General features: G+C 57.5%; 1 protein-coding gene across 1 annotated transcript in view; it reads left to right on the forward strand.

Annotated features, from left to right (window-relative positions):
• HMCN2 (hemicentin 2) overlaps nt 1-27,313 on the forward strand; it is a 150,051-nt gene that overhangs the window by 95,606 nt on the left and 27,132 nt on the right. Inside the window, exons 47-81 of the mRNA XM_064490616.1 lie at nt 1,224-1,337; nt 1,798-1,884; nt 2,703-2,894; nt 3,746-3,919; nt 4,044-4,157; nt 4,638-4,780; nt 5,149-5,299; nt 5,932-6,150; nt 7,735-7,848; nt 8,232-8,419; nt 9,063-9,159; nt 9,962-10,123; nt 10,295-10,408; nt 11,325-11,527; nt 12,230-12,311; nt 13,914-14,045; nt 14,450-14,593; nt 14,682-14,841; nt 14,931-15,055; nt 15,528-15,711; nt 17,129-17,226; nt 17,765-18,031; nt 18,678-18,850; nt 19,277-19,358; nt 19,453-19,589; nt 20,182-20,323; nt 20,411-20,555; nt 21,374-21,501; nt 22,146-22,302; nt 23,055-23,176; nt 24,013-24,177; nt 25,452-25,559; nt 25,756-25,890; nt 26,309-26,443; nt 26,986-27,176. Coding sequence (XP_064346686.1) covers nt 1,224-1,337; nt 1,798-1,884; nt 2,703-2,894; nt 3,746-3,919; nt 4,044-4,157; nt 4,638-4,780; nt 5,149-5,299; nt 5,932-6,150; nt 7,735-7,848; nt 8,232-8,419; nt 9,063-9,159; nt 9,962-10,123; nt 10,295-10,408; nt 11,325-11,527; nt 12,230-12,311; nt 13,914-14,045; nt 14,450-14,593; nt 14,682-14,841; nt 14,931-15,055; nt 15,528-15,711; nt 17,129-17,226; nt 17,765-18,031; nt 18,678-18,850; nt 19,277-19,358; nt 19,453-19,589; nt 20,182-20,323; nt 20,411-20,555; nt 21,374-21,501; nt 22,146-22,302; nt 23,055-23,176; nt 24,013-24,177; nt 25,452-25,559; nt 25,756-25,890; nt 26,309-26,443; nt 26,986-27,176 — 5,084 coding nt within the window. The remainder of the gene's footprint in view (nt 1-1,223; nt 1,338-1,797; nt 1,885-2,702; nt 2,895-3,745; nt 3,920-4,043; nt 4,158-4,637; nt 4,781-5,148; nt 5,300-5,931; nt 6,151-7,734; nt 7,849-8,231; nt 8,420-9,062; nt 9,160-9,961; nt 10,124-10,294; nt 10,409-11,324; nt 11,528-12,229; nt 12,312-13,913; nt 14,046-14,449; nt 14,594-14,681; nt 14,842-14,930; nt 15,056-15,527; nt 15,712-17,128; nt 17,227-17,764; nt 18,032-18,677; nt 18,851-19,276; nt 19,359-19,452; nt 19,590-20,181; nt 20,324-20,410; nt 20,556-21,373; nt 21,502-22,145; nt 22,303-23,054; nt 23,177-24,012; nt 24,178-25,451; nt 25,560-25,755; nt 25,891-26,308; nt 26,444-26,985; nt 27,177-27,313) is intronic.

A 27,313-nucleotide genomic window follows, 5' to 3' on the forward strand; every position in this document is an offset into this window, starting at 1 on the left:
ATGAAATCACTGCCTCTGCCCTCAGACCTGGTGCACGTGAGATTCTGTGTACGCTTCCCAAGAGAATGAAGTCTGTTTCTCCCAGGGCCGTGGGGCTCCGGGAGCTAAGCCTCACTGGCCTTCAAAACCAGATGGCCTGTGATCTCCTCCTCCTTCCAATGCCAAAGCCCTGGGCTGGGGAGCCTGACGTGGGGCTCAGAACTCCCACTCCTGTGGGAGGGCCTCTGCAACTTAATTATTCTTCAGCTTGTGGGTCACCCACTCGGAGGGGGATGGGGCCCGATATATCACAGGCACCCCCCCACCACCATCCCGCTGTGGTTCCCTTTATGTTTCCAGTTGAAGAAGATCTTTTTTTGCTAAGTTCCAGTCTTTTTATTTTTGATGGTTGTTTAGCAGTTAGTTGTGGTTTTGTTGTAGCCACGAGGAGAGGTGAGCTCGTGGTCCTACCACTCTGCTATCTTGACCGCAAATCCTCGCTGGAACACAAACGGGGAGGCCAAGAAGCAGCATCCCATCAGAATCTTGCAGGGCCCCTAGGCCCACTGAAGCTCAGCTTCAAGGACCCCATCCATTGTTCCACACAGCCAAAGCTGGGGTGGCAAATAAGTTTCCCCTGTGCACCACTTCTGAGCACTTGGTCGAGGCTGTCAGATTCGTTGTGATGGTATGAATTCAGAGACTGCATCTGGGCCCAGCAGAAAGGAGAGTGGCGATCAGTTAGTGATGTCTGCCCTGGGTGCAGGAATAGCAGTGATGACATGTGTCCTGTGTACTGCCTTCCTTGGGCTGCTCTTAGGAGATCCGTGGGTTCCTCTGAGAGGAGCTGGTTCACCTCTGAGAGGTCTTTGGGAGAAGGCAGCCTTTTACCACGTCCGTCAGAACAGAGTGGGGGTTCTGATCTGAGCCAGGATCACACTGCTGTCCTTCTAGCCCCAGCCAACCCACAGAACTGGAGGTGGCCAGGTGATGACCCTTCTTACTAGAACAGGGTCCTCAAGTTTATGCTGGTGTAGGTCTCATGTCCAGGAGGCTCCATCCATCTGTTTATCCTCCTGGGCCTCAGTTTCCCTATTTGAAGAATGGAACACTGTGGATGGCAGACACATACACATCTAAATATAATGCCTGGAATGCTCCTCTTCTTGGTGGGCAGCCTGGGCCCGGCTTGGGACAGAAGGCTATTCATAGCTGTGCCCGGGACCCACCTTCCTCCCTCCCAGGTGGCTGGATGCTGAAAATGACCCAGGCACAGGAGCAAGACAGAGGCCTCTACTCGTGCCTGGCAAGCAACGAGGCTGGGGAGGCGCGGAGGAACTTCAGCGTGGAGGTCCTGGGTATGTCACAGCCCTGTTCTCGTGGGCACCCAGGAATCCATCCCCTCCTGCCTGGGAACCTCTGGGGTTGGGGCCCCGGACTGAGGGCTCATGCTGTAGCGGGGGGCCCGGTACAGGCAGGAGGGAGAGGCCGAGCCTTGTTTTCTTTGCCTCATCAGCAACCTCTTTTCTGAGGCTGCCATAGAACTTTCCAGAAATAGCCAGGACTAACCCAAAATGAAAGAGGCAAGGAGTTTTCAGTACGCTCCAGCTACCTTCCTGTGCTCGGGCCTTCTCCCAGGAGCAGTGGTACCTCTCTCAGCCGGTAGCAAATGCTTATTAAACTCACTCCCCAGCAGCAGGTATGAGGGGATGGGGAGGCAGAAGAGATGCCATGGGTTCTTGGCTTCCTGCTCTGTTGTTGTTCAGCCTGAGTGGGCCAACCCTGGTCAGTAACTGTCTGTCTTTCTGCCTCTCCCAGTTCCTCCCAGTATCGAGAACGAGGACGTGGAGGAGGCAATCAAGGTGCCCGAGGGGCAGACGGCCCTCCTGACGTGCAACACCACAGGTGAGGGACTGGCAGAAGCGGGAGGAAGGCAGCTGTGGAAAGAGGGGGCCCCTGGAGATCTGGGCTCTCTGCCTCCGGCCCTCCTGCTCCCCACGGAGGGTCCCTCTACATCTTGGACTTGGCACCGTGTCCCGCTCATCTTTGCTCTCTCTGTGCTTCTACCCCAGACACTCTTCCCAACTCCTCACCTGATTATAGATCTCAGCTTCCACGACCCTCCACAAGGAGTTCTTGGCTGACCCCTTGGGCCCATGGGCTCTCACAGGTCCCAGTGCTCCCCCATCCCAGCACTGGCCACACTGGAACATAGCGGCCTGTGACATCTGTGTACCCCAGGGAGGCTCCTTGAGGACCTAAGGGCTACCTTGTCGCCCTGGTATCCCCAGTGCCCAACAGAGTAGGCTCCCAGAGTAGGCTCGTGGGCTGGAAGAGATGGATGGATGGATGGATGGATGGACAGGGGTGTGGTGAGTGGATGGATGAATGGATGGATGAAGTGGGTAGGGGGACGGATGGATGGATGGATGGGGTGGGGTGGGTAGATGGATGGCTGAATGGAAGAAATAACTTGCCTTCCTGTCTTGTCTGTCTGTACCAAGCCATCTTGGCCCATAACCTGGGTAAGGAAAAGGCAATCGAACCACATCGGAAAGGGCCTACACCACACTTGGTGGCTGCTTCTGTGTCTTGCCCTGCTGCATGGGCCTCTGATGGAGAATCAATGCCCCCTGTCCCATCTTGGAGCAGCCTCTGACCTCTCAGCTGACCTGGTCAAAACCTACTGAATTGTCTCACCTGCCTTTCCCCTGTGCACGCAGGCCACCCACAGCCCAGAGTCACGTGGTTCAAAGATGGCCGGCCCCTGGCTGGTGGAGATGCCCACCGCATTTCTCCAGATGGAGCTCTCCTGCAGGTCCTCCAGGCCAACCTGTCTAGTGCAGGCCATTACTCCTGCATTGCAGCCAATGCCGTCGGGGAGAAGACCAAACACTTCCAGCTTAGCGTCCTGGGTAAGTGCTGGGCATCTTCTGGCCATGCTAGGTGCCGGCAGGAGGGAGGACCAAGGTGACCAGCTCCTTACAGACAGCTTCCCACAAAACACTGTTTTTTCCTTCCACTTCAACAGCAAAAATAATGTAATTAGCTGAATGTCCACCGCAGGCCAGGCATCTGGACAGGCCTGACTAGCTGAATCTTTACAACAGCCCTAGGAGCTGGGAGATGTGCTGGTCCCCGTGTCACCGATGAAGTCCTGAGGCTTAGAGAGGTGACAAGATCCCAGGCCCCAGGGTGGCAGTTCACACCCAGGCCATCAGCCTCCCAAGGGCAGTCAACATGAGTGGTTTCTTTACGAGAAACAGTAATCTAGAAGATGAGAGGGACACAGACTGTTGGGTAAAAATCTGTTTCCAAAAATGATGTTGGTAAAAAGGTAGGTCCCCAGCAGGGGCTGACAGAAGAAATTTGGGGACCAACGAAAGCAGAGTTTTCTCAGCAGGGAGCAAAACTCCATCCACCTCCACGTCTGCTCAGAGACTGGTACAAATTGGAACCACAAACAGAATTGAGAAGGCTCTGCTTAAATTAGCAGACAGTTGAATGTTAAGAGACTCCACAGGAGATTGAGGCAGGAAGGTGTCCAGCTCCCCCTGTGGTGCTGCAGAGCGGCGGAGAGCTCTGGGTCACCCAGGCCTGAATTCAAGACTGGCCACAGAGCGCATGGTTCCTCTGGGCCCCGGTTTGCAGTCTGTGTAATGTGAACAGCAAAAGCACGGAAGCGAAGTACCAGAGTCTGAGACTTTTCTGGACCCTGGGGCCCAGGGTTGGAGATCACTAATGAGCACTCCCTGCCCCACCACAGTGGCTCCCACCATCCTGGGAGTGACGGAGGACAGTGCAGACGAGGAGGTGACTGTGACCGTCAACAACCCCATCTCTCTGATCTGTGAGGCGCTGGCCTTTCCCTCCCCCACCATCACCTGGATGAAGGATGGGGCCCCATTTGAGGCCTCTAACAACATCCAGCTGCTCCCAGGTGATGCCCTTGAGAGGGTTGGCGGGGAGCGAGGGGGCAAGGGGCCGTCATGGGGCTGGGTCAGAGGAAGGAAGCCTCGGTTAATGCCTGAGGGTGACCCTGGCCGCTGCCTCCCCCCAAGCAGGCACTCACGGGCTGCAGATCCTGAATGCCCAGAAGGAAGACGCAGGCCAGTACGCCTGCGTGGTCACCAACGAGCTTGGGGAAGCCATGAAGAACTATCATGTGGAAGTCCTCAGTGAGTCGGGACCCTCCCGGGTGCCAGCCGGTGGGCAGGAGACTGCCCGGGGAACGTGGGCACCCCAGGCGCTTTCATGTGGCTTGTCTCTTCTGGTGGTCACTGGACAGCCAGGGCCGGCTCAGTCATTTAAGGGCCAGGGACAGAGGAGGAGGGAACCAGTGAGTTAGGACTTGGGCCATGTGGACGCCCAGACCCACACCGGTCCTGGCTTCTTTCTGTGTGACCAGAGGCCCCATAACTTGAGACTTGGTACCCCCAGGAGGGCCCCCTGAGGTCACCCCCAAAATTCCCCTGCCTCAGACCTGCCCTGTTCCGGACCCATCTCTCCCCAGGAACGGGTGGGTTTCCAGGGTCCCTGTTCCCGGGCTCTCAGTACCCAGCCCCCCCGTTTCTGGGACAGGCCTGGGACCAGGGGGAGGGCGGGGTCTCAGCACCTCTTCTCCAGGCCTGCTTCTCAGGCTCCGTTGTCCCTTTCAGTCCCCCCTTCCATCTCCAAAGATGACCCCTTGGGGGAGGTCGGCATGAAGGAAGTGAAGACCAAGGTCAACAGTACCTTGACCTTGGAGTGCGAGTGCTGGGCCGCGCCCCCGCCCACCATCAGCTGGTACAAGGACGGACAGGTGAGCTCGGCGTCCCCTGGCGGCCTCAGGCTCTTCGTCTGGGTCCGCCTCATCTGCTTGGAACCTTCCAGAAAAGGCAGTTAGAGCACTGAATGATTCCAGAGCTCACCTGGGCCCTGCCCCACCCTCTATGTTTTAATAAGAAATCCAGCTTTTCATAGGAAACAAGGCTCACAAACATTAAACTCTATGTTCACCCACTGAGTTCTCCAATTCTTACGTTACACGGATTTGGGGTTACAAGAGTGTCAGGGTGTTCCTATCACTTTATGTTGTATTTTAAAAATTGCGTGAAAATCTAAGTACACTTGTCCGGGTGCTTTTGGCCCCTCATTTCTGACTTCTGTTTCCCCTCTTTCCACCCCCAGCCCGTGACTCCCAACCAGCGTGTCCGCATCCTTGGCGAAGGGCGGCTTCTCCAGATCCAGCCCACGCAGGTCTTGGATTCAGGGCGATACCTGTGTGTGGCCACCAATGTGGCTGGCGAGGACGACCAGGACTTCAACGTGCTCATCCAGGGTGTGTGGGGGCCCCGCAGTGGGGCGTGGGCCAGTGGGAGGAGGCGGGGCTGGGTTGGCAGTGGCACAACTTGGGGCAAGGGGTGCCAGTGCTTCTGGGTGGCCTTGCAGGGCTCTGTTCTGGGGTGCCCGTCCCCTGCCTCATTGCTGTCCAGCATGTCTGCCCCCCAGACCCTAGGCCTGGGCTCTTTCACTTCGAGACTGGGGGCATCACTGTCCCCCTGGGTCTTCATTTTACCTTTGTGAAATGTGCCTGATCAAACCAGGTGGCCTTGAGGGCCCCCTCCAGCTCCAAAAGCTGATGACTGAGTGCCTCTGTGCTCCAAGGCACACACTGGCTAACACTTACTATCTGGCTTCCTCCCCTGAGACATATCAGTGTGTCCCGAGAATGAGTCGGTTAGATGTGAGCTCCAGAGGGAGGAACCTTATCCTAGAGCCCACATAGTAGTTGCTCAGTAAACACTGGCTGAAGGAGTGAGTAAATTTAAAACCTGCCCTGACCAAAGGGATTGGCCCAGATGGTGGGATCTCTGCAACTACGGGAGGTTAGGAAGGGGGTGTTTCTTTGAGCAGGGGTGCATTCCCATCCCTCAGCTGTGTGTCCTAATGGCTTTGTCGCCCCCTCCCCAGTGCCCCCTATGTTCCAGAAGGTGGGAGACGCCAGTGCAGACTTTGAGACCCTGTCCTGGCAGGAAGAGGCCCGGGGTGGGGTGACGGAATACCGGGAGGTCATGGAGAACAGCCCCGCCTACCTGAACTGCGACACCAACGCGGTCCCACCCCCGGCGCTCACATGGTACAGGGAGGACCAGCCCCTCTCAGCCACGGATGGGGTGTCTGTTCTGCAAGGTAGGCCAGGGCTGCACAGCGAAGCGGGGCGTTTGCAGGCAGGCACCAGGGTCACACCCTCATCAGAGCTGGCCTCCTTGACTGCCTTTCTGCAAGTCCTCTGAGCTCTCCTGTGTGCTGCTTGCTGTGTGACCCCCGGTAGGGCATGTGACCACTCTGGACCTTAGCTGCCTTTTGCAAACAGGAGCTAGAAGTTCTTTCCCAGTTTAAAGGCAAGGATAGGGTCCCCTTGTGCCTCTGATTTTTAGAACAGAGGTTGTCATCTGGGCCGTGTCCACCTCTGGGCTTCAAGATCTGATATGTCCTGGCCCCTGTCTCTGGAGAGGGGCCAGTCCCTTTATTAAGATCTCGTGACCCCCAGACACTGAAGACGCTCTCACTGGGCTTTGATGCCCACTCAGAGTCCAAGCTCATTGTTCGTATGACCTTTTAAATTTTTTTATTACTTTATGTATTTGTTTATTTAAGGTTATTTAATTTTTCTTTAAACAACCATTTTATTTTGGAATGGTTTTTTGAGGATGGTTTTGAATTAAAACTTTCCAGGGGTGAAGCTTAGAAATGCCTGGCTTCCCTGGGCTGCTGCCCAGCCCCCTGGGGGGGCCCAGAAATGGGAGGTATTCCAGGCACAGAGCCAGGACTGGGTGGTCCCCTGGCCTAGGATTCACACAGTGTGTTGCCTCGGATGAACGGGGCAAGAAGAAAAGGCGGCCTCTTGGAGGTCTGGGAGAGGTAACACTTATGGAAAGCTGTCATTGACCCCTTCCCCCGGCCGCTGCCCTCTGACCTGGGTGCACAGTGAGCTCAGTCACATACTGATCTCTCCAATCTCACTGTTGACCTCTGACTCTGGCCACTGACCCTTAATCCTGGGCACATAGGGGCTGTGGTCACAGCTGACCTTAGTTCTGGCCTGATCATAGATTAACCTCATGTATGGAGTGACACCCCTGCCTCCTGCCAGGCCATGGCCACTGCCTCCCCAGGCCTGGCTACTGTCCCCTGGCTCTGCACATAATGAGTCCCTGGTTCTAACTCTGGTCACAAACCTGCCACAGCCTGGGTCAGCAGTCTCCCAGCCCAGAATCCTGAACACACAGTGACCTTGGCCTGGCCCCAGCTGGAGACCAGCTCCAGCCCCCCCGCTGCCAGAGTCTAGCCCTAGCCTGGCATCACAGAGGGTCCCAGGTGATGCCCCCCACCCCCAACCACCACAGCCTCCTGAGATCCTCTGCCTGGATGTTCGCCCAGCTCTCTGCCCCTTCCCTCTGCCTTCATTGAGAAGCTGGGCTTGGCACTGCCGGGCACTCTTAGGAAGTCTCCGTTTTTCCATCTGTAAGATGGGAGTAGTAAGAGCACACAGAGTCAGAGGCCACGGAAATGCCCGGCCCAGGGCCTGACACAGCACAAGCCGTTCCTGTGCTTTATTTGATCCCCTCCCCCGTGACCTGGGCTGAGCAAGCGATCCTGTGCATTTCACAGGTGGGGTGGAGGTGGGTGCAGTGATGTCTTCCAGGTCCCCTCCAGGAGAAAGAGCGGGTTTCCTTGCCCTTGCTCAGGCCTCTGTCCCCATGTCCCCCCCAGGGGGCCGAGTCCTGCAGATCCCCCTGGTCCGTGCGGAGGATGCCGGGAGGTACTCATGTAAGGCCTCCAACGAGGTGGGCGAGGACTGGCTGCACTACGAGCTGCTGGTGTTGAGTGAGTGGCCCAGCCTGTGGGCGGGAGGGGGCCTGGGTCTCAGGTGTGCAGGCCCCCTGGGGATCTCCCTCCCAAAGAGGATAGAGGTAGAGACCATGTGCAGTCTTCCTATATTCAGATGTACATGATGTAGGAGGCGCTATGAGTGGGCTCTGAAACCAGATGGGACTGGGTTCAAATTTTAGGTGTGCTGCTTCTTAGCTGTGTGACCTTGAGCAAAACCACTACCCTCTCTGTGCCCCAGATTCCTTAGCTGCATAGGGGCCTGGGAAGGTTTGGTGGGCAGGAGCCCCAGCCAGTGCGTAGCACCAAATGCTGCCCACAACCAAGGAACTTTTCCCAGGGAGGCTGCCTGCTCCTCACCCTCCTCTCCCCAACCCCAGCCCCACCTGTGATCCTGGGTGACACGGAGGAGCTGGTGGAGGAGGTGACTGTCAACGCCAGCAGCACCGTCAGCCTACAGTGCCCAGCCCTGGGCAACCCTGTGCCCACCATCTCGTGGCTCCAGAATGGGCTGCCTTTTTCCCCAAGCCCACGGCTGCAGGTCCTGGAAGACGGGCAAGTCTTGCAGGTCAGGACGGCCCCCGCTTGGGCTAAAGTCAGCAGCTGCTGTGACTCAGTACTGCTTATCTGGGGACCAAGGAGCTGCCATTACCGGTGCCCAATTAAGCTCTTTGCCTGAAACCATGTTAGAGCCCCTGGGATTCAACTCAGCCCACTGAAAAATCATATATGAGGAGCCTTACTGGGCTGCACATAGCACCTGAGAGGGACCCACAGGCTCGCACAGCTGGAGCCCAGCGCGGCACAGGGCAGCTCTCCACGGGAATGCCATCCGATGCTTACAGACCATGCCCAGCACCTAGGACCCCAGGCAGCACCTTGGCTACCCAGTCTCCAGACACAGCTGCACGACACCCCTGGGGCCCAGCACAGCACCGAGCAGCCCTCCTTGGGGCTGGGGGAGGTGGGCAGGGGAGCCTTGTCATCATCAGGTTAGCTCCAGGGAGTTCGCCTCACGTCCTGCCCAGATGTCACAGACAGCCCTAGATGGATGTGGGGTGAAGCCCACAAGTACTGCTCCATGTGGACGAAGGGGGTCTTCTGAGGGGGCTCCTCCTGGTGCCTGCCGTGCCTGGGCTGGGTGGGAGGGAGCCCTCACAATAATTCCTGGGGGGCCCAAAGCCATCGGGCTGGGGGATGTGCGCCCACAGGTTTCCACGGCGGAGGTGGCTGACGCCGCCAGCTACATGTGCGTGGCCGAGAACCCGGCGGGCTCCGCAGAGAAGCTCTTCACCCTCAGGGTACAAGGTGAGCTGGGCTGAGCAGGCAGCTCCTGGGGGAGCCCCCTGAGGAGGGGCCGGTGCTGTGGGTCTGTCCGGCCTGCCCCATGGGGGATGCGTGCAGGCAGACACAGCAGCTCGGTCCTCCCCATGTCCTGGGCTGTGGGCCTGCACTCGGAGTTCAGGGATCACGGCCTGGTGCCAGCCGTCTCCCGGGACATAGAGCACGTGGGGACCTGCATCACCGAGGGCCGACCTCAGATCATTTTAAGCAGCTTCAGATGTTGCCAAAGGAATGGCTCTTCCCAGGCCTTAACAGCACCATGACTGAGCACTTACTGTGCACCTGGCGTGGGGCTGAGCACCTGCCCTGGGCTCACTCCTGCCAGCAGAGCTAGGAGGTTAGCCTGATTTGACCTATGGAGACAGACTCAGAGATGCTACCCCGTGGGGGGTCTCCCTGCCCTGGAGTCAGCCTCTCAACCTCTGCCTCCTTGTGACACGTGCATCTCAGTGGCCATGGGCTCTGCCTTCAGATGTGGGGCAGCTGTGGCCTCGGGTGGAGGGACGACAGTGTTGAGCACTCAGGGTCTAGGACTTAAACCCAAACTGATATTTATTCCTGCTCCGCCGCTGACCAGCTGAGTGGCTTTGGAAATGTGACTCTCCCTCTCTGACCTCTGAGCCCCCATGTCCTCATCTGTAAGGCAGTTATGCTTCTGTAAGCAGTGGGAACTTGTGAAAGCCCTGTGTTTCCCTCTGTGGCTCTCTGCCCCCCACCAGCATGCATTTTTATGTGTCTTTCTTTATTCTGGTGGCCATGGGGACAGTCCCACCACGAATCGCAGGTCTAAACTCGGAGCAGGTCACAGCCATCCTCAACAGCAGTGTCTCCCTCCCCTGTGACGTCCGTGCTCACCCGAGCCCCGAGGTCACGTGGTACAAGGACAGCCAAGGCCTCTCCCTGGGAGAAAAGGTCTTCCTCCTGCCTGGTGGGTAAACTGAGGCTTGCGGCCCAGCTCTGAGGCTCTGTGGGGGAGCCAGAGCTGCTACCTCAAATCTGGGACAGGACTGGGAGTCTGGGAGGGCTGTAGGATTGTGGGCTTGGGGCCTGGGGGCTGGGGCCTGCTCGCTGGCGCCAGGGGCTGGCTTCCCCCCGACAGGCACCCACACGCTGCACCTGCCTCGGGCACAGCCGTCGGACTCCGGGGTGTACGTGTGTGAGGCTCTCAATGCCGCTGGCCGAGACCAGAAGCTGGTGCAGCTTAGCGTGCTCGGTACGTCCTGTCTGTCCCCCACCTGCACTGTCCCCTGCTCCTTCAATCTGCCCTCACATCCCTCAGGCAGCACAGCCAAGAGAGGGGCAGCTGGCCCTGGGGGAGCCTGGACACCTGTGCCCTCTGCAGCAATGGTGTCTGGGGGGCAGTGATTCAGATTCTGGGTTTTAGAGTTGAACACACTTGGGTTTGAAACTCAGCTGCGCACTTACTTGCTCTGTGAACTTGGGCACATCAATGCCCTTCTCTGAGCCTCGGGTCTCTTATCTGTAAGGTGACAGTTGGCACAAGGACTAGATGATGTGTGAGCCCTTAGCCCAGTGCCTGGCGCCCAGTGAGCTCTGAAGGGGAGGAGGGGACAGCAGAACAGTGGTGGGAGCTGGCCCAGGAAGGGCCCTTCCCAAGCCTGACTGATCACAATGTTCTCTGCATGGAAGCTGTATGGGGCTCTTGGTCTTCAGAATCCTCTTGGGGAAAATCTGGCCCAAGATGTCACAAGCCTGGACTCCCTGGAGGCTTCTTTCCAGCCCTAGGGCGGGTTAATTCATTTGTGCCTGTCCACCTGCTGTGCGCCTGATGCACCGTAGGGTCCTGTGGGCTCACAGCCGGGGTGGGAGCTGCGGTCCCTCACGGAGGCCTCTAACTCAGCTAGGGCCTGCGCTGTGTAGGAAAGAGCCTAGGAGGGCCAGCTGGGAGGCTGAGCCCAGAGAGGGCTAGAGGCTTTTCCCAGGCCACCCAGCAGGTCCTTGGCATGCTGGCCTGGCGTCTCTCCTTCCAGTTCCCTGGGTCTGTGATCGTCCCTGGGGTGGGGTCCACTGCGTGACCCTTGTCTCTTCACAGGCGTTATCCCGTGGGCTGGGGCGGGGAGGACACCAGAAAGGCCGTGGCACCTCACTCGGCCCGTCTCCTGCCCCAGTTCCACCCACCTTCAAGCAGGCTCCCAGCAGCCCCCAGGATGTGGTCGTGGTGAGGGCCGGGGACAAGGCCGTCCTGAGCTGTGAGACAGACTCACTCCCCGAGCCGGCCGTGACCTGGCACAAGGACAGGCAGCCCCTGGTCCCAGCACAGCGGACCCGAGCTCTGCTAGGTGGGCAGAGGCTGGAGATCCAGGACTCCCAGGTGAGCTGTCTGGTGGTGTGGGCGGCCAGGGGTGGATCTGGGGATGTCGCCTCCTGGTTTTGGTGAGCTGGGGGGAGGTGGGCAGCTGGGTGTCAGTGTGTGGGGGATGCTGCCTCCTCGGCGTGCAGGACCTCACCCCAAGCTGATTAGCAGCTTCTGGGGCTGGACAGGTGGGAAGAACCCAAGCCTGCAGATCTGGTGCCGCATTGGCTCACAGAGTGACTTTGAGCAGATCCGTGCCCTGATGCCTGCCTGTTTCCCCAAGATTTGGAAGCCTTCTCCAGACCCCTCTGATTACGACTCTCTGGGAGTCTGTTCTGCATGCCTCCCCTCACCCCCAGGTGGATTAGACACTCAGAAGTGTTCACTGGATGAACAATTGCTGCACCTCTGGAAATGTGCCTGGGGCTCCCCTCTCCTGGCTCAGCTCATCCCCACAGCCAGGGTCCTTCTCCTCCAGGCTCAGGGGAGGGTGGGCTCTGGAATCTGCACACTCTCTTTCCATCAGTCCTCCTGCATCTCGAGACTCTTGGTAAAGGCCAGAGGGTCTCACCTCTCCTTTGGCTTCCCAGGCAGGACCAGCATTTTTGTAGAGTCCTTGCTCTGGAAGGTTCTGGGGCTTGGATTTTTGGGGGGAGCTCTAGTTGCCCCCACTCCAGCCACATGCACCCTGACTATTATCATGCCCTCTCTCTGTCCTAGGTGTCGGATAAAGGTTTATACAGCTGTCGAGTCAGCAATGCAGCTGGGGAGGCTGTGCGGACCTTCATCCTCAAGGTCCAGGGTAAGCTGGGGACCAGCCTGCAAGCATCGCCACAGGACCCCTAGCAGCACATGGGGCCACCAAGGATGGGAAGGGCAGTAGCCAGAAAGAGGAGGTGTTGCTGAGTGTTTAGGGCATAAGATTTGGAATTGAAAAGCCCAGGATCTGAATAGGACTCTGCCCATGACTTGCTCTGTGGGACTTAGTAGAGTGACTTTGTTCCTCTGAGCCACAGATTTATCTTCAGTAAAAGGAACTGTAGCAGTACCTGCCTGTTAGGCATGCAGGAAGCTCTCAGTCTATGGACTGCCATGACTGTGTCTATAAAGTGCTGGGCACAGTGCCTGGCGTGGGGGCACTGGATGGGAGTCATCAGAGATCAGACTCTTGGGGTCCTGGGACCATGTCACCTCCACCTTGAGGTGCTACCCCACCAGCCCAAGGATGGAACATAGATGGCATTTGATTGGGTGTGGCTCTAGCTGTGGTTGAGGAGGAGCCTTTTGGAGCTACCTAGGGAAGCAAGGGATGAAAGCTTGGCCAGATTTTCTTGGGGTCAGATGTTGTGTCTGTTAGCATATCGACTCAGCTGTGTAACAAAGAGACCCCAAAATACAGTGAATCAAGTAAGAGGGAAGTTTCTCTCTCTCATCCAAAAGCCCAGAGGTCTGTGTCTAGGCTGGAGGGTAGCCCTGGACCTACCAAGTGGCAATTTAGGGACCCAGGATCCTTCTATCTTATTGATCTCCCATCCCCTTGGGGGTTGTCCCTGTCCATGTTGCATCCTGTTTCAGCCCATGAAGCAGAAAAGAGCAGCAGTAGAGGGTAAGCACTTTTATTTTAAGTGAGTGATGCAGAAATTTTATCTGTCCCCTCTGCTTCTATCCCATTAGTGAGAACCTAGGCAGCTGGCCACAGCCGGCTGCAAGGGAGACTGGGAAATGTAGTTTCTACCTGAGTGACCCCGTGCTCAGCTAAAACTGCTGGGCAAGATGGAAAGGACAGATTGGAGGGACATCAGCTATCTGCCACAGATGGCAAAGCCGGTAGCCTCCCCACCAGGGGGGAAGTGGATGAATCCAATCCTAAGCCATATTAAATACCAGTGTTGGAAATGATTGCTACCTGATCTGCTGCTCAAAGCTCATACCTCCTTCTCCTGATGGCTGTCTTGATGAACAGTGGAAAAGGGAGACTGTCTGGTTCCTGAGGGAGAGGATGTTTCATCCTAGCACAGCCATCTCTGTTCCACTGGTAGTGGCTGCCTAGGGTGCATGAAGTCATCCTGGCTGAGCAAGAGAGAGTGCTGGGATCAATTAGTGATGTCTGTCCTGGCATAGGCTAAGGCCTACTGGTGCAGTACCGAGTACTTGCCATCCTTGGGCTAAGCGATACCCTCCTGGGCTCTGCTTTGTAAATGTTTTGAAATAGCCAGCTGCTGGTTGTACTTATATTTCTGAATAAAACAACCCACATCACCATCAGTGGCAAAGCATAAGATGTCAACTCCCAACCCCAGGGAAGTGTTTCTTGGGAATCCCTGATCTGCCTGATGGAGGGAAGTTGGGGGCAGGGGGACGGGCAGAGTCTTAGGATTCTAGGAATCTGGCTTCTCTCCTGCAGTGCCCCCAACGTTTGAGAACCCCAAGACGGAGACTGTGAGCCAGGTGGCTGGGAGCCCCCTGGTCCTGAGCTGTGATGTGACTGGGGTCCCTGCACCCACTGTTACTTGGCTGAAGGACAGAATGCCTGTTGGTGAGTACACCAGCCCCTCCCTTTTTAGTGCCAGCTATTCCTTTATTTAGTGAAATGGCAACAGGAAAAGGAACAAGTCCTGGACACTAAAGGGAGTGGGGTTCCTTGGGAGATGTCCCCACTGGAGGGAAATAGGGAAGGCCCAGAACAATCAGAAGGATCTGGGCTGGGGAGGGCCGTGATGTGGATGGCAAGAGGCCCTGCCCGTGTCTGGGCCTCAGTTTCCCTATGAGCACAAGAAAGGGGTGGGTGATTTAGAGGTTCCTGGGGTCTTTCCAGCCTTGTGAGTGTGGGGAGCCAGGCACCCTCTCTGGGAGTCACATGACTTTTGTCTGGGCCCCGTGGTGGCACCTGGGGCTTGGGTCTGAGCAGGTGAAGTCCTGGCATGCCCCTCCATCCCACAGAAAGCAATGTGGCACATGGTGTGGTGTCCCGGGGGGGCCGCCTCCAGCTGAGCCACCTGCAGCCAGCTCAGGCTGGCACCTACACGTGTGTGGCTGAGAACGCCCAGGCCGAGGCCCGCAAGGACTTCGTGGTGGCTGTGCTGGGTACGTCTGCACCCTGCGCCACCCCTGTGTCCTTCCCCCATGCCAGCCCCAGCCACTGCCCCAGGCCTCACCACAGCCCCTGCCGCAGTGGCCCCGCGGATCCAGAGCTCGGGTGCCACACAGGAGCACAGCATCCTGGAGGGGCAGCAGGTGCAGCTGGACTGCGAGGCTGACGGGCAGCCACCACCCAACGTGACTTGGCTGAAGGATGGTAGCCCGCTGGGCCAGGGCACGGGCCCCCACCTCCGGTAAGGCCCGGCCTGTGCCCTCCCCACCCCAGGCCACAGGGCCTACAGGCCCTCACGCACCTGCTCCTGGCTCACCCTCCCCATGCCAGGTTCTCCCTGGACGGCAGCTCCCTGGTGCTGAAGGGCCTGAGGGCCTCGGACTCCGGCGCCTACACCTGCGTGGCCCAAAACGCGGCCGGGGAGGATGCCAGGCTGCACACCGTGAACGTGCTGGGTGAGCAGCTGAGGGGCGAGGAGAGGCAGGTAGCCCCACTGTCCAGGATGGCAGCAGCCTGGCTGCCGTGGGGCCACCACTGGGGCATCTGGAGGGTGGTGAGAGGCCCGGATGCAGGAGACCCAGTGAAGCCCCAGCCACGCCCAGTCTGTGAGCCAGGTCAGTCTGGCCCCTCTGGGCCTCTGACAGTCCTCAGACTAGGGGCACAATCGCGGCAGCCCATGGGTGCAGCGGGCGAGTCAGGGGTGAAGGAGAGAGCCATGGGGCCAGGCCGTGTCCCCAAGCAGTGGGCTGCATCCTCACCAGGGGTGAATATGGACCCAAGAACCATGTGATGATTGCCACATAATGGTTACTTGTGGCAAAAGTCTAGGTATATCGGTGCCACCTCCTGGGACTTCCCTCAGAGGGGCCCACTTCCCTTCCCCAGACTCCCTTACTGCCCCCTTTTTCCTCTCTGCCCACCCACCAGTGCCTCCCACCATCGAGCAGGGGGCAGAGGGCGCGGGGACCCTGATGAGCAGGCCCGGGGAGCTGGTGACCATGATGTGCCCCGTCCGGGGCTCCCCGCCCATCCACATGAGCTGGCTCAAGGACGGCCTGCCCCTCCCGCTCTCCCAGCGCACCCACCTCCATGGCTCGGGCCGCACCCTCAGGTAAGGGAGTGGCTCCCCAGCCTGCCAGCCAGCGGATCGTAGGCTCTGGACACACTCTTCAGGCAGCTTGGGCTTAAAAACACATCTGAATGTTTTATAGAGTAGAAATAATATAAATGTACTGAGGTTTTTGATGGGGTGCGTGAGAGGACCTCACCCCTAAATAGAGTTCCAGAGATGAAAGAGACCTCTGCCCTCAGGCTTTCACAGCCCAGGGCAGGGGGCACAGATCCAGGTGATGACATCTGACTTAACCTGGCCCTGGGTGGAAGAAATCACGGAAGGCTTCCTGAAAGAAGGTGCCTGAACAGAGTCTTTATGCCTTCGGGAGTGTTTGCTGTTTGCCAGGTGCAGTTCCAGGCACTGGGATGGAACAGTGAGCAAGATGAAGCCTCTGCTCCTGCAGCTGTGGGGAGGGAGGGACGCAGAAAATAAACAGATAAAAAAGTGACACGTCACAAGGGATATGTGTGAAGAGTAAAGGGTTGGGAGGTGGTAGTGGAGGGTGCTATTTTAGGGTGGCCAGCAGTAGGCACTCAGATAAGGTGACACTTGAGCAGAGTTGGAGTGAGGTGAGAAGGGGAGGTGAGTGGGTTCCACTGGGAAGAGCTTCCAGACAGGAAGAGCAGGTTCAAAGGCCCTGAGGTGGGCATGTGGCTGTGTATTCTAGGAGCAGAGTTAGGGGAGGGGAGGTCAGATGACATAGGGCCTCGTAAGTCCTTCAAAAGACTTGGATTTTCCTAAGAAAAGAAGGAAAGCCTTGAGAGAGTTTTCAGCAGAGAAGAATCATGATGTGACTTAACTTTTTTGTGTGTGGCAAAATATACATAACATAAAATTGACCATTTTAACCGTTTTTAAGTGTACAGTTCAGTGGCATTAGGTACATTCACATTGTGTGCAACCATCACCATCATCCTTCTCCAGAACTTTCCAGGGGACATGGACAAGGGCAGCTCAGGAGGAGTGGTTGGGACAAAAGGAGGTTCGAGAGAAAGTGGGGGTCCAGGCAGTGGAGACAGTGAGTGGAGATGACTCTGGTGAGTCTTGAAGGCCAAGAGGAATTGTTTCAAAGAAGAAGGTGGGGCTAGCAGGCTGTCCTGGGGTGGGGCAGTGGGGCTTCCAGAATCTGGGAAGCAGGAAATCTGGCTGCAGAGTGAGGTGGGCAGAGAAGTCAGCAGGGGTGGCGGATGGGAGTCTGGGCTTTATTCTAGGGGCACCGGAGAGGCAGGAAAGAGGTTTAAGAAGGGGCTGGACCTGTTCAGGTGTGTGTTTCAGAGCTGCCCCTCTGTCTGGCAAGGCTTAGGAGACAGGATGGAAAAGGAAGGGAACTTTTCCACTGATGCTGCCTCTCCCTCCCCCTCCCTCTCTCTCTCCCTCTCTCTTGCTTTTTCCCTCTTTCACTCGAGGGCTTCAGGATTTCCCAGGTGCAGCTGGCGGATTCCGGCATCTTCACCTGTGTGGCTGCGAGCCCAGCAGGTGTGGCCGACAGGAACTTCACCTTGCAGGTGCAAGGTACAGAGCAGGGGGTGGGCATGCAGGTCTTTAGGTCTCAGGGGATGAAAAAAAAGGCCCTTGCCCCCTCCCTTTTGCCCATCTGGGTGGAACCAAGGGTTGGCCCTCAGGGGTGTCAAGGCAGGGCAAACGGAGACAGCCTCTGATTCATTCCTTCACTCATTCATTGACCTCACAAATAGTCACTGGACACTGGTGTGCCAGGGCCTTGCCAGGCGCCAGGGTATGGCAGTGAGCAGAGGTAGTCCCTGAAGCCAAGAGGTCAGTGGGGGAAACAGCTTTGTAAAGAGACAATTATAATTCCCCAACTAGTGATGCCAGAGGAAGGAGCTGATGCCATGGGAGTACCTCACCTGGCCTTGGGGGTTCAGGGAAGGCTTCCTGGAGGAAGTGAGATCTAAGCTGAGGACTGGAGATGAGAAAGAATAGTTGAGGAGAAGGGTATTCTGGCTAATAGTAATAGCCTGTGCAAAGGTCCAGGGGTGAGGACCACTTGGCGTGGAATAAAATGGTTCATGCCCACTCTTGCCCTGCACAGTGCCCCCCATCCTGGAGCCAGTGGAATTCCAAACTGACGTGGCAGTGGTCCGTGGCTCCCCGGTGGTCCTCCCCTGTGAAGCCCAGGGCAGCCCCCTGCCCCTAGTGTCGTGGATGAAGGATGGGGAGCCCTTGTTGCCCCAGAGCCTTGAACAGGGGCCCGGCCTGCGGCTGGAGACAGCAGGAGCTGGTGATGCGGGGACCTACTCCTGTGTGGCCGTGAGCGAGGCGGGGGAAGCAAGGAGGCATTTCCGGCTGACAGTGATGGGTGGGTCACCTGCCCCCAGCACCAGCTTTTGTGGTCCAGGGATGGGAGAGTGGGCCTCTGGGGGAGATGGAGGAGGCAGTGGGTGAGGTCAGCACCGCAGGAGACTTGGGGCTTAGAGAACCGGTCTCAGTGACCTGGCTGCTGTGTCTTGTCCCCCAAACCTTGTTAAGCAGGGTCAAAGTCACTGAAATCTGGGGGCAGTCCTAGGTCTCAAGCACAGATTTTGCAAGTGTTGTGCCATGTTGGAAAAATTTGTGTCAATTATGTGCAATATTTCAAACTTTCCATTAGCAAAAAGATTATGACCCACTGAAGACTCAGGTGACGGTTAGAAGTTTTTAGCAATACTGGATTTTTATTTAGGGTATATAGGTTTTATTTTGGGATGTCATGCCACTGCACACTTGATAGACTACAGTGTAGTGCAAACGTACCTTTCTGTATCCTTGTTGATTTTAAAGCACAAATAACTGTCCCAGGCAGCGGGCCCGTGGTCTGATGTTTTTAGGACCCTCCAATACGACCACCGCCTGTCTATTTGTGGCCCCAGCTGTCAGCATCTGGCTGATGGAGAAGGGGGATGAACCCAGCCCCCAGTGCTCCGGGCACAGCCTCCACAGCTGACCCAGGGTGGGGTGTCTTGCAGATCCCCCCCACATCGAGGACTCAGGCCAACCTGCAGAGCTGTCGCTGACCCCTGACGCCTTCTTGGAGCTCCTCTGTGATGCCCGGGGCACCCCCACACCCAACATCACCTGGCACAAGGACGGGCAGGCCCTGAACAGGGCCGGGCGGGTGCTCCGGGTGGAGGGTGTGCAGGTGCTGCTGCCCTGCCCTCTGTGGGATGAAGCTGGGGATGGAGAGGGGAGGGGAGGGACCTGGTGGCAGTTTGCAAGGTTTGGCCAAGCTCCACTTTTGTGTGGGGTGTAAGGATGTGATGATGCCATGGGAGTTCCTAGTTGGAACTGGCTGTTGCAGATAAATCCCTAGCCTGGCCAGAGAAGGGCTGGTGCAGTCAGAGGGGACTTCCTGGAGGAGGTAGGCTCTGCCCTAGCCCTAAAGCAAGGATGAGAGAGTGGTAGGGAAGAAATATTCCAGAGGGAGGAGGAGTTGATGGGAAAGGCGGGATGGCAGACTCAGCAGGCCTGAGTCAGTCCTGGGTCTTTAGCGGCGTAGGAAGGAAGCCAGATCAGGAGGTGGGCAGGCTGAGGCCAGAGGCAGCTGCTCACCCTGCTCCGTCCCCAGGTGAACGATGCTGGGCTGTACACTTGCCTGGCCCAGAGCCCAGCTGGTGAAGTCGAGAAGAGCTTCCGGGTCAGGGTTCAAGGTAGGGGGTGCCGGCGTGGGGCCAGGAGAGGGAGGCAGGATGGGACCCCCAGGGGAGGGTCCATCTCTCATGCCCTCTCTGCCGGCCCCACCAGCCCCTCCAAATGTCATCGGGCCCCAAGGCCCCCGCTTTGTGGTTGGCCTGGCCCCGGGACAGCTGGTTCTAGAGTGCTCAGTGGAGGCGGACCCAGCACCGGAGATTGAGTGGCACCGGGATGGCATCCTGCTGCAGGTGGGTGCCAGGCTGGGGACCCAGGGGCACTGCCTTGTCCCTCTCAGGCCCCAGACCCAACCAGACTGAACCCCAGGTGCTGAGGGCCTGTTCTGTGCCCGCGCGGCTTTGCATACTGCTCTCCTGTTGTTCCCCACCCCTGTTATTGCTGTTGCTCCATGTTGCAGATGGGAACACTGAGGCCAGGAACACCCGCGGCTTCTGATGCATACCTGTGCTGTACCTTTGAGCTACGCTTAGTGGCTATGTGACAGGGGGCCAGTTACTGAGGTTCTCTGTGCTCATCCCTGAAGTGGGGCCAGTTTGCTGCTGTGGACCCAAGGATTGTGGATCTGGTGGAAGGTCCAGCTCCTTGGAACACACCCAATAGGCAGAGCTCCAGGCGCAAGATTCTGTTTCCCTCCCATGGGAGCCTCTTTCTCCAGAGGGTCCTCAGCTGGGTATCAATTCAGGGGCTGCAGGCCAGCCCAGAATGGGGCAGAGGCCACTGTCCGGCCCCACTGGTTCCTTGGTCCTCCCTGCCTGGTGCCTGGGGGCTAGCCTGGCCTGACCAGCCCTGATGAGGGGCTCTCCATCCTGGGGGTCTCTACAGGCAGATGCTCATACCCAGTTCCCAGAGCGGGGGAGGTTCCTCCAGCTGCAGGCCCTGAGCACGGCGGACAGCGGCGACTACAGCTGCACAGCCCGCAATGCTGCAGGCAGCACCAGCCTGGCCTTCCAAGTGCAGATCCACAGTGAGTGGCCCTGCCCCACCCCCCACTCACCCCACCCCCGAGAGTGACAGGCTCCTAGCACATGCTCCCTCTGTGCACCTCCTCCAGCGGTCCCCAGCATCCGGCCAGGACCACCCGCAGTGAACGCCTCAGTGAACCAGACGGCCCTGCTGCCCTGCCAGGCAGATGGTGCCCCCCCACCCCTCGTGAGCTGGCGGAAGGACGGGGTCCCCCTGGATCCTGGGAGCCCCAGGTGGGAGCTGGCAGGGGAGGGCAATAGGGAGGGGCTCAGGTATCTCTTTACAGGTTGTAAACAGAAGCCCACCTGGGCAGTTAGAGCAGAAAGGACATAGGTCTTCTCAGAACCCAAGGACAGGCATGCCCACTTATTAAGTACATGGTGGCTGTCTCTGGTTTTGACTCTTGGTTGCAAATCTCTGTTTCTGTGTGGGCTTCATGCCTCTTTCTTTCTCTCTCTCTGTCTCTGACCAATTTTCAACACTTTCTTTCTCAATGAACATGGTAGAAATGGATCCCCCAGCCCCCAACTTTTAGCGCCTCTGTTCATACAACCTGCAGAGCCTAGAGAGCTGTCTGTGGATTCCAGTTCCAAATTCCCAGGGCAGGGAACTCCACTGGCCCAGCCTGTGTGCCGAGTTTGTCCACAGTCCAGTTGGCTGTGGCTGGGAGCGGGGCCACAGTCCAGACAGGGCCCCTGGGAGGGAGCAGTTTTTAGACCTGATCTAGGGGCCATTCTCAGAAAGAGTGGGGGTACCACTGCCTGCTGGCTCTTGGGAAAGGCTGGGCCCAGGTGGGAGCCCCAGAGGCCTGAAGCAGCTCCTCTCACCCTTTCTGATGCTGGGTGGCAGTACGGGTTGCCGCCCATGGCTGTGACCCACCCCCTGCCCTGACCCTGGACTCGCAGATGCAGGACTCCTGAGTTAGCACCCTCTCACTGGGAAAGCCAGGGACAGAGTGGAGGGTCTTGCTGGAGACACCAGCAGGGGTCCAGCCCCTTGTGGGGCCTCGCTTGTCTGCACATACCCATGGCAACCCCTCCCTCCATTCCAGGTTTCAGATTCTGCCTGAGGGTTCCCTAAGGATCCAGCCAGTCCTCACCCAGGACGCGGGTCATTACCTCTGCCTGGCGTCCAACTCTGCAGGTTCCGATCTGCAGGGCCGTGAACTCCGGGTCTTCGGTAGGTCAGTGAGGGAAGGTGTGTTTTTTGCCTACATCATCCGCCCCAGTGTGGGCTGAGTCCTGCTTAGTTTCTGGGTCATCCTATCTGTCAGGAGCCAAGAGTAAGGATCTCCAAATGTTTTTGACCATGAAGCCCATTAGTAGAGATTTTGAGCGTGTACATTCCAAGATGCGTATTTATTTTTTGTGCATATGTTGCATATACTCACCACTTACTGTTGTATTAAGTGAGTGATAAACCTGCACGAGCTGTACAACACGCAGAATCACTGAGCCCCCAGGTGCTCCAATCTGTTCTTTAATCCAATCAATCACCTTGGTGGAAGCTGACCTGCTGGGCCCGGGCCCCAGGGGGTGGGTGCCGCTGGGGAGTTGCACCCTGGAGGCCTCCTTCAAGGAGGGCTGGTAGGGGGACGTCAGCCTCAGGGGTGAGCAAAGGCCCCATCACCTCTGCTTTGGGAGCCCACTGGAAGGTCCCCTTTGGGAATTTCTCCTGCCTCCTCGTTCCCGCTTCCTCTGGGATGGGTTGAAGGTGGCATGAGCATCCCCTGTTCCTGGTTCCCCTCTGGGCACAGCTTCAGTGAGCCCCTCCCACCTACTCCCACCCTGCACCCTAGCCCCTGACGACTGCTCTCTCCCCAGAGCCTCCAGCCATCGCCCCCAGCCCCTCCAACCTGACCCTGACCGCCCACACTCCCGCCTCGCTGCCCTGTGAGGCCAGTGGCTCCCCCAAGCCTCTTGCGGTCTGGTGGAAGAACGGACAGAAACTGGACTTCCGCCTGCAGCAGGGCGCCTACCGGTACTGAGCTGGTCCTTCTGGGACCATCACGAGCTGCTCGGGGTGACTAAGGGCGTGCTCATCTCACAGAGTGGGAACCGGGCCAGAACCAAGGCAGGGACATGCTCGGGTCTCACCAAAGCCAGCACCAGAACTTGTGTCCTGACCTCAGGGGGCCAGGAGGGTCTTTACACTGAGATGCCTGGCAGGAGGTGGGGGCACTTGGGACAACACCCAAACAGAGAATCCATGGCCTTTAAAAGCACTTCAGTCACCTGTCTAAGAACCTACGTGGAAGTCCAAGTTTGTGCTGGCTGAGCCCAGACCCATGGCTCCTGCAGGAGCCTCGGTCTCCCCGTTTCTCAAATGCAGAAATGATCGCTGGGAGTATTAAGCGAGTCAGTTCACCAGTTAATTCACCAAATATTAGTTGTGTTAGGTGCCAGCTGATTGATGACTAAAGCAGGTGTCCGTGAACGCAGGCGGCTCTGAGCAGAGCTTTGGCTGTGGTTGCTATTATAGAAGTTACCATGGGTGGCGACTGTGGAAAACATACAGGGTTGTGGAGAAACACTGGGCAAACATTAAAATCACCCAAAACTCAATGGCTAGATCTTGGGAGGTGGAAAATTCTAGGAGAAATTTCCAGAGATGGGAAAATGGTCCTGAGACACATCCCTGCTCCAAATTCCCTGGCAGGGAGGCCACGGCTGGCTGGTTTCAGATCACTCAGGCCAGTCCCTTAGCAGACAACCGTCCCTCTGTCTGTCCAGGCTCCTGCCCTCCAATGCCTTGCTCCTCGCAGCCCCCAGCCCTCAAGATTCAGCCCAGTTTGAGTGTGTGGTGAGCAATGAGGTGGGCGAGGCCCGCAGGCTCTACTGGGTGACTGTTCATGGTGAGTTGACATTCAGGAGTGACTGTTCACGGTGAGGGGCAGATGAGGAAGCTGGGATGGGGGCAGCACCTCCCTCTCCTGGGTGCTCTCTCTGCCTGCGGGGACCTGCCCTGGTTCCCTCTTGAGCCTTTCTGCACTTCCTGGGTCACCTCCTCCAGGAAGCCCTCCCTGATCCTGCCCTCCCACACTGACATAATCCAACTCCAGTCCCTGGCCCATAGGAACTCACAGGAGAGGCCTCTCCCCAATCCAGATTGTTCTGAACCCAGATCTAATCTTGTCATCACCCTAGTTAAAAATCTCTGCCCACTGACTTTGGTATAGAATTCATGGTATCACCTGGGCCCACAAGGTCAGCCCTGCCGACCACCAGGTCAGCTCACCCTCACTCTGGGATTCAGTCATGCTGTTCAGCTTTATTTCCTCACTGCGAGGCCTTTGCACATGCTGTTCCTTCTACGGTGAACACTCTTTCCTTCGCCCAGGCAACACCTGCTCCTCCTTCAGATCTCAGGTGAAATGCCACACTCTGCAGAGGCCTTCTCTGGCCTCCCCTACTCTGTGTTCCCACCAAGCTCCCTTGTCTTGTGAAACGCTCCCCGAGATACCTGGCTTGTATCTACAGAAAGCAGTGCGTAACTAGCCCCAACGCCCAGCAAACCTCGCCGCCTGGGTGAATGAATGTGACTCTCTCTCTGGTGCACCCCTATCCCTGGCCCTTCATCACTGACAGCACCTTGTGTTGTGATATGTTTATCCTTCTCGTCAGCCTGGCCCCATGGCTGTGTGTCTCCAGGGGACCTTGGCGGGGCTTTAAACCTTCACTTGCATTTCAGTGCCTCCCACCATTGCTGATGACCAGACAGACTTCATGGTGACCAAGATGGCGCCCGTGGTCCTCACGTGTCACAGCACAGGTGTCCCGGTCCCGGTCGTGTCCTGGAGCAAGGCGGGCACCCGGCTGGGGATGCGGGGGAATGGCTATCGTGTCTCACCTTCGGGTAAGTAAGGGTGAGCCATGGGGCCCTGCTGTGGAGGGGGCACCAGGGGAATTGGGTAGAGGGTGTGAAAGCAGCCCACTGGGGCCTGGTGGTCGAGCAAGATGGAAAGTTCTGGCCTGGCTCTGCCATTCCCTTGCTGTGTGACCTGAGAGAACCCCCTCGCCCCTCTGGGCCTCAGTATCCCCAACCGTCTACCAGAGTGTGGATACCCATTGGTGCGTCCCTGATGTGCATTGGTAAATCAGTGGTGCTTAATGGCAAAAGGAGAAAAATAAGAGCTCCATGAAAGTTTTCATAAAGCTAGTTTCATCTCATTAGAAGGATTGTCCTTTATTCTGGACAAAATGCTTGTCTTAATAATTTGGTGTTGAAAGTGCCTTTCTTCTATGAAATTAAAGTGATAGGAAATGCTGATTCTTTTTAAGTGTCTTTGCTTGTCAAAATAAAAAATTGGCAACTTTGCTGGGATTCTCCAAATTCAATTTATTTGCTATTTGGTTAGTTAGTGAAATCTTAAAGTCTGTGAACCCCGGGCCAGATCTGTGGTTTTCAAACTCTTCCAAAGCAATTGAACCTTTCCTCTGACACGTGTTTCTAGGGAAGCCCAACACATGAAAGAAACTGAGGCTCTGGTTCCATCTGGGGCCACGGTGGGGACTGCAGAATGGTCCCAAGTCAGGTGGACCTTGCTCCCCTTGCCAACCCAGCAGGCCCTCAAGGGTCCACAAGGGACAGTTTAGAAACCAACTTACTTGACTATTGAGGTGCAGCCTGTGGTCTGGGAAGGTTAAAATGGTGTTTACTGAGCAGCCAAGGCTCAGGGTGAGAGGGCAAAGGGAGGGCAGAAGAGACAGTAATCCAGGAAGGCTTCCTAGAAGAGGCAAATTTTGAGCATAGCATAGCAAGGCAACGATAGCAGGGTGAGAACCTTTGGAACTAAGGGTGAGCCGGGGATTCCAGGTAAGGCAGTGGCAGATCTTGTCACATCATAGCCAGAAGAGTCTAGAGACCATCCAGTCTGACTTTTCATTGTACACTTGGCCCAGAGACTAGAAGGTGCAGAGAGTAGAAGGAACTTGCCCATGGTTAAGCTCTGGACAGGGAGCAGAGGCAGGCCCAGGTTCCCCTAAGCTGCTTACAAACGGGCAGGGAGGCAGGTCGAGTGGCCTGCGACAGGGACGCCAGGGTGGGGCATGTAAAAGCCCTGCTGGCTCAGTCCCTGGATGTTTGTCCCGGGTCCCCTCACCCATCTCGTACCCCCTTCCCATCCACAGGTGCCCTGGAGATCGGGCAGGCCCTCCCCATCCACGCTGGCCGCTACACCTGCACAGCCCGCAACTCCGCGGGCGTGGCCCACAAGCATGTGTTCCTCACTGTGCAAGGTAAATGTCCCCCAGCCCAGAGAACTACAGGATTCTTAGTGAGAAAAGGATCAGCCCGCCCATGTCCTCCTTTCTGAGGTTCCCAGAACCTCCTCTTCCCTTCAGAGGCCTCTCCAATGCTCAGAGGCCCCCGGGTTGCAGGAGCCTGGGTGTTAACAGTGTTCCCAGGGACCTCTGCAGCCCTGTTCCTTTGCAGCCTCCCCCGTGGTTAAGCCACTACCCAGTGTGGTCTGGGCGGTGGCAGAGGAGGAGGTGCTGCTGCCTTGCGAGGCCTCGGGCATCCCCCGGCCAAGCGTCACCTGGCAGAAGGAGGGGCTGAGCGTGACTGCAGGTGAGTCTCCCTGGCAGCCAGCACGGGTGGGAAGAGAAGAGTACGCACCTGGGGTCCTCCTTCCTGCCCCGGGGCCTCTGCACACCTGCTAGGGGGTTCAGAAGACCCCTGTCCTGCCCAGAGGCTCGTCACCCACCCTTGGCCCACTTCACCTCCTGCCCTCCTGTCTCCGCTTACCAGCCCAGAGACTGAGATTCTGCCTGCACACTGGGTGGTTGGGTTGGGAGGTTGAGGAGGGGGACAGCCTGGCTGGGGTCTGGGTCCAGCTTCCACGCTCACTCTGTCCCCATGTCACCCTGTGACCACAGCAAGTCACTTGATGCCTAGTCAGACAGAACTACCCAAGCAGCCTTCCTCCCCTCCTTGGGGGTTCTGCTGCCCCAACCACCAGCCCCCAATTGTTTCCCACCAAATCCAGGGGTGAGCACCCAGGTCCTACCCAGTGGACAGCTGCGGATTATCCACGCCAGCCCAGAGGATGCCGGGAACTATTTCTGCATTGCCCAAAACAGCGCAGGCAGTGCCATGGGGAAGACTCGGCTGGTGGTGCACGGTGGGTCCCTGGAGGGAGGTCAAAGTGGACCCCAGAGGGCTAAGGGCTTTCAGGCTCCTGAGAGCCCCTCCCTTCCCTGCCTGGCTCTGGTTCCAGGTGGGGAACATGCCTGCCTCCTCCCCGACCCCAGCACAGTTTGTGGTTCTAGAAGGAATTTAGGGAAAGACATCTCCCACTTTGTGCCCGAGGTCTGGTTTCACGCGGTAACTCTGGTCCCCTCTGCCTCCTCTGGCCCTCGTGGGAAACAAGTTTAGTCATTCTTCATTTCTTTTGGCTTTCCAGGAGCAATAGCCATTTCTGTCCCTTTAGTCATGTGTGTGCACATGTGTGAATGAGGTCACTTCGTCACAGCTTCACCCAAACTCAAGAAAATCTCCAGATTGTTCAGACTGCGGGCAATGGCCTATGACCAGGGGGTGGCGGGAGCAGCAGATGGAAGTGGAGGAAGGGGCTGAGGGTGTGCCACGGGCTGAGGGCACTGGGACAGGGGCAGCCCCCCCAGCCCAGCCCGAGTCCCCGAGTGGACCTCCCTCTCCCCACAGTCCCACCTGTGATTGAGACTGGCCTCCCTGATCTGTCCATCACCGAGGGCTCCCACGCCTTCTTGCCCTGCACGGCCCGTGGCAGTCCCGAGCCCGACGTCACCTGGGAGAAAGATGGCCAGCCTGTGTCTGGAGCCGAGGGCAAGTTCACCATCCAACCTTCCGGGGAGCTGCTGGTGAAGAACTCGGAGGTGCGGCTCCGGCCCCAGGGACTAGAGGGACTAGTAACCGTGGGAGCAGCAAACACCTGCTGAGCTCCCCGCATTTGTCATGCTCTGTGCTGAACACTGTGCGGTTACTTACTCCAGGAATGTGGGGAAGTAGGTGT

Source organism: Camelus dromedarius, chromosome 10 (genome assembly GCF_036321535.1).
Source record: "Camelus dromedarius isolate mCamDro1 chromosome 10, mCamDro1.pat, whole genome shotgun sequence".
Classification (NCBI taxonomy): domain Eukaryota; kingdom Metazoa; phylum Chordata; class Mammalia; order Artiodactyla; family Camelidae; genus Camelus; species Camelus dromedarius.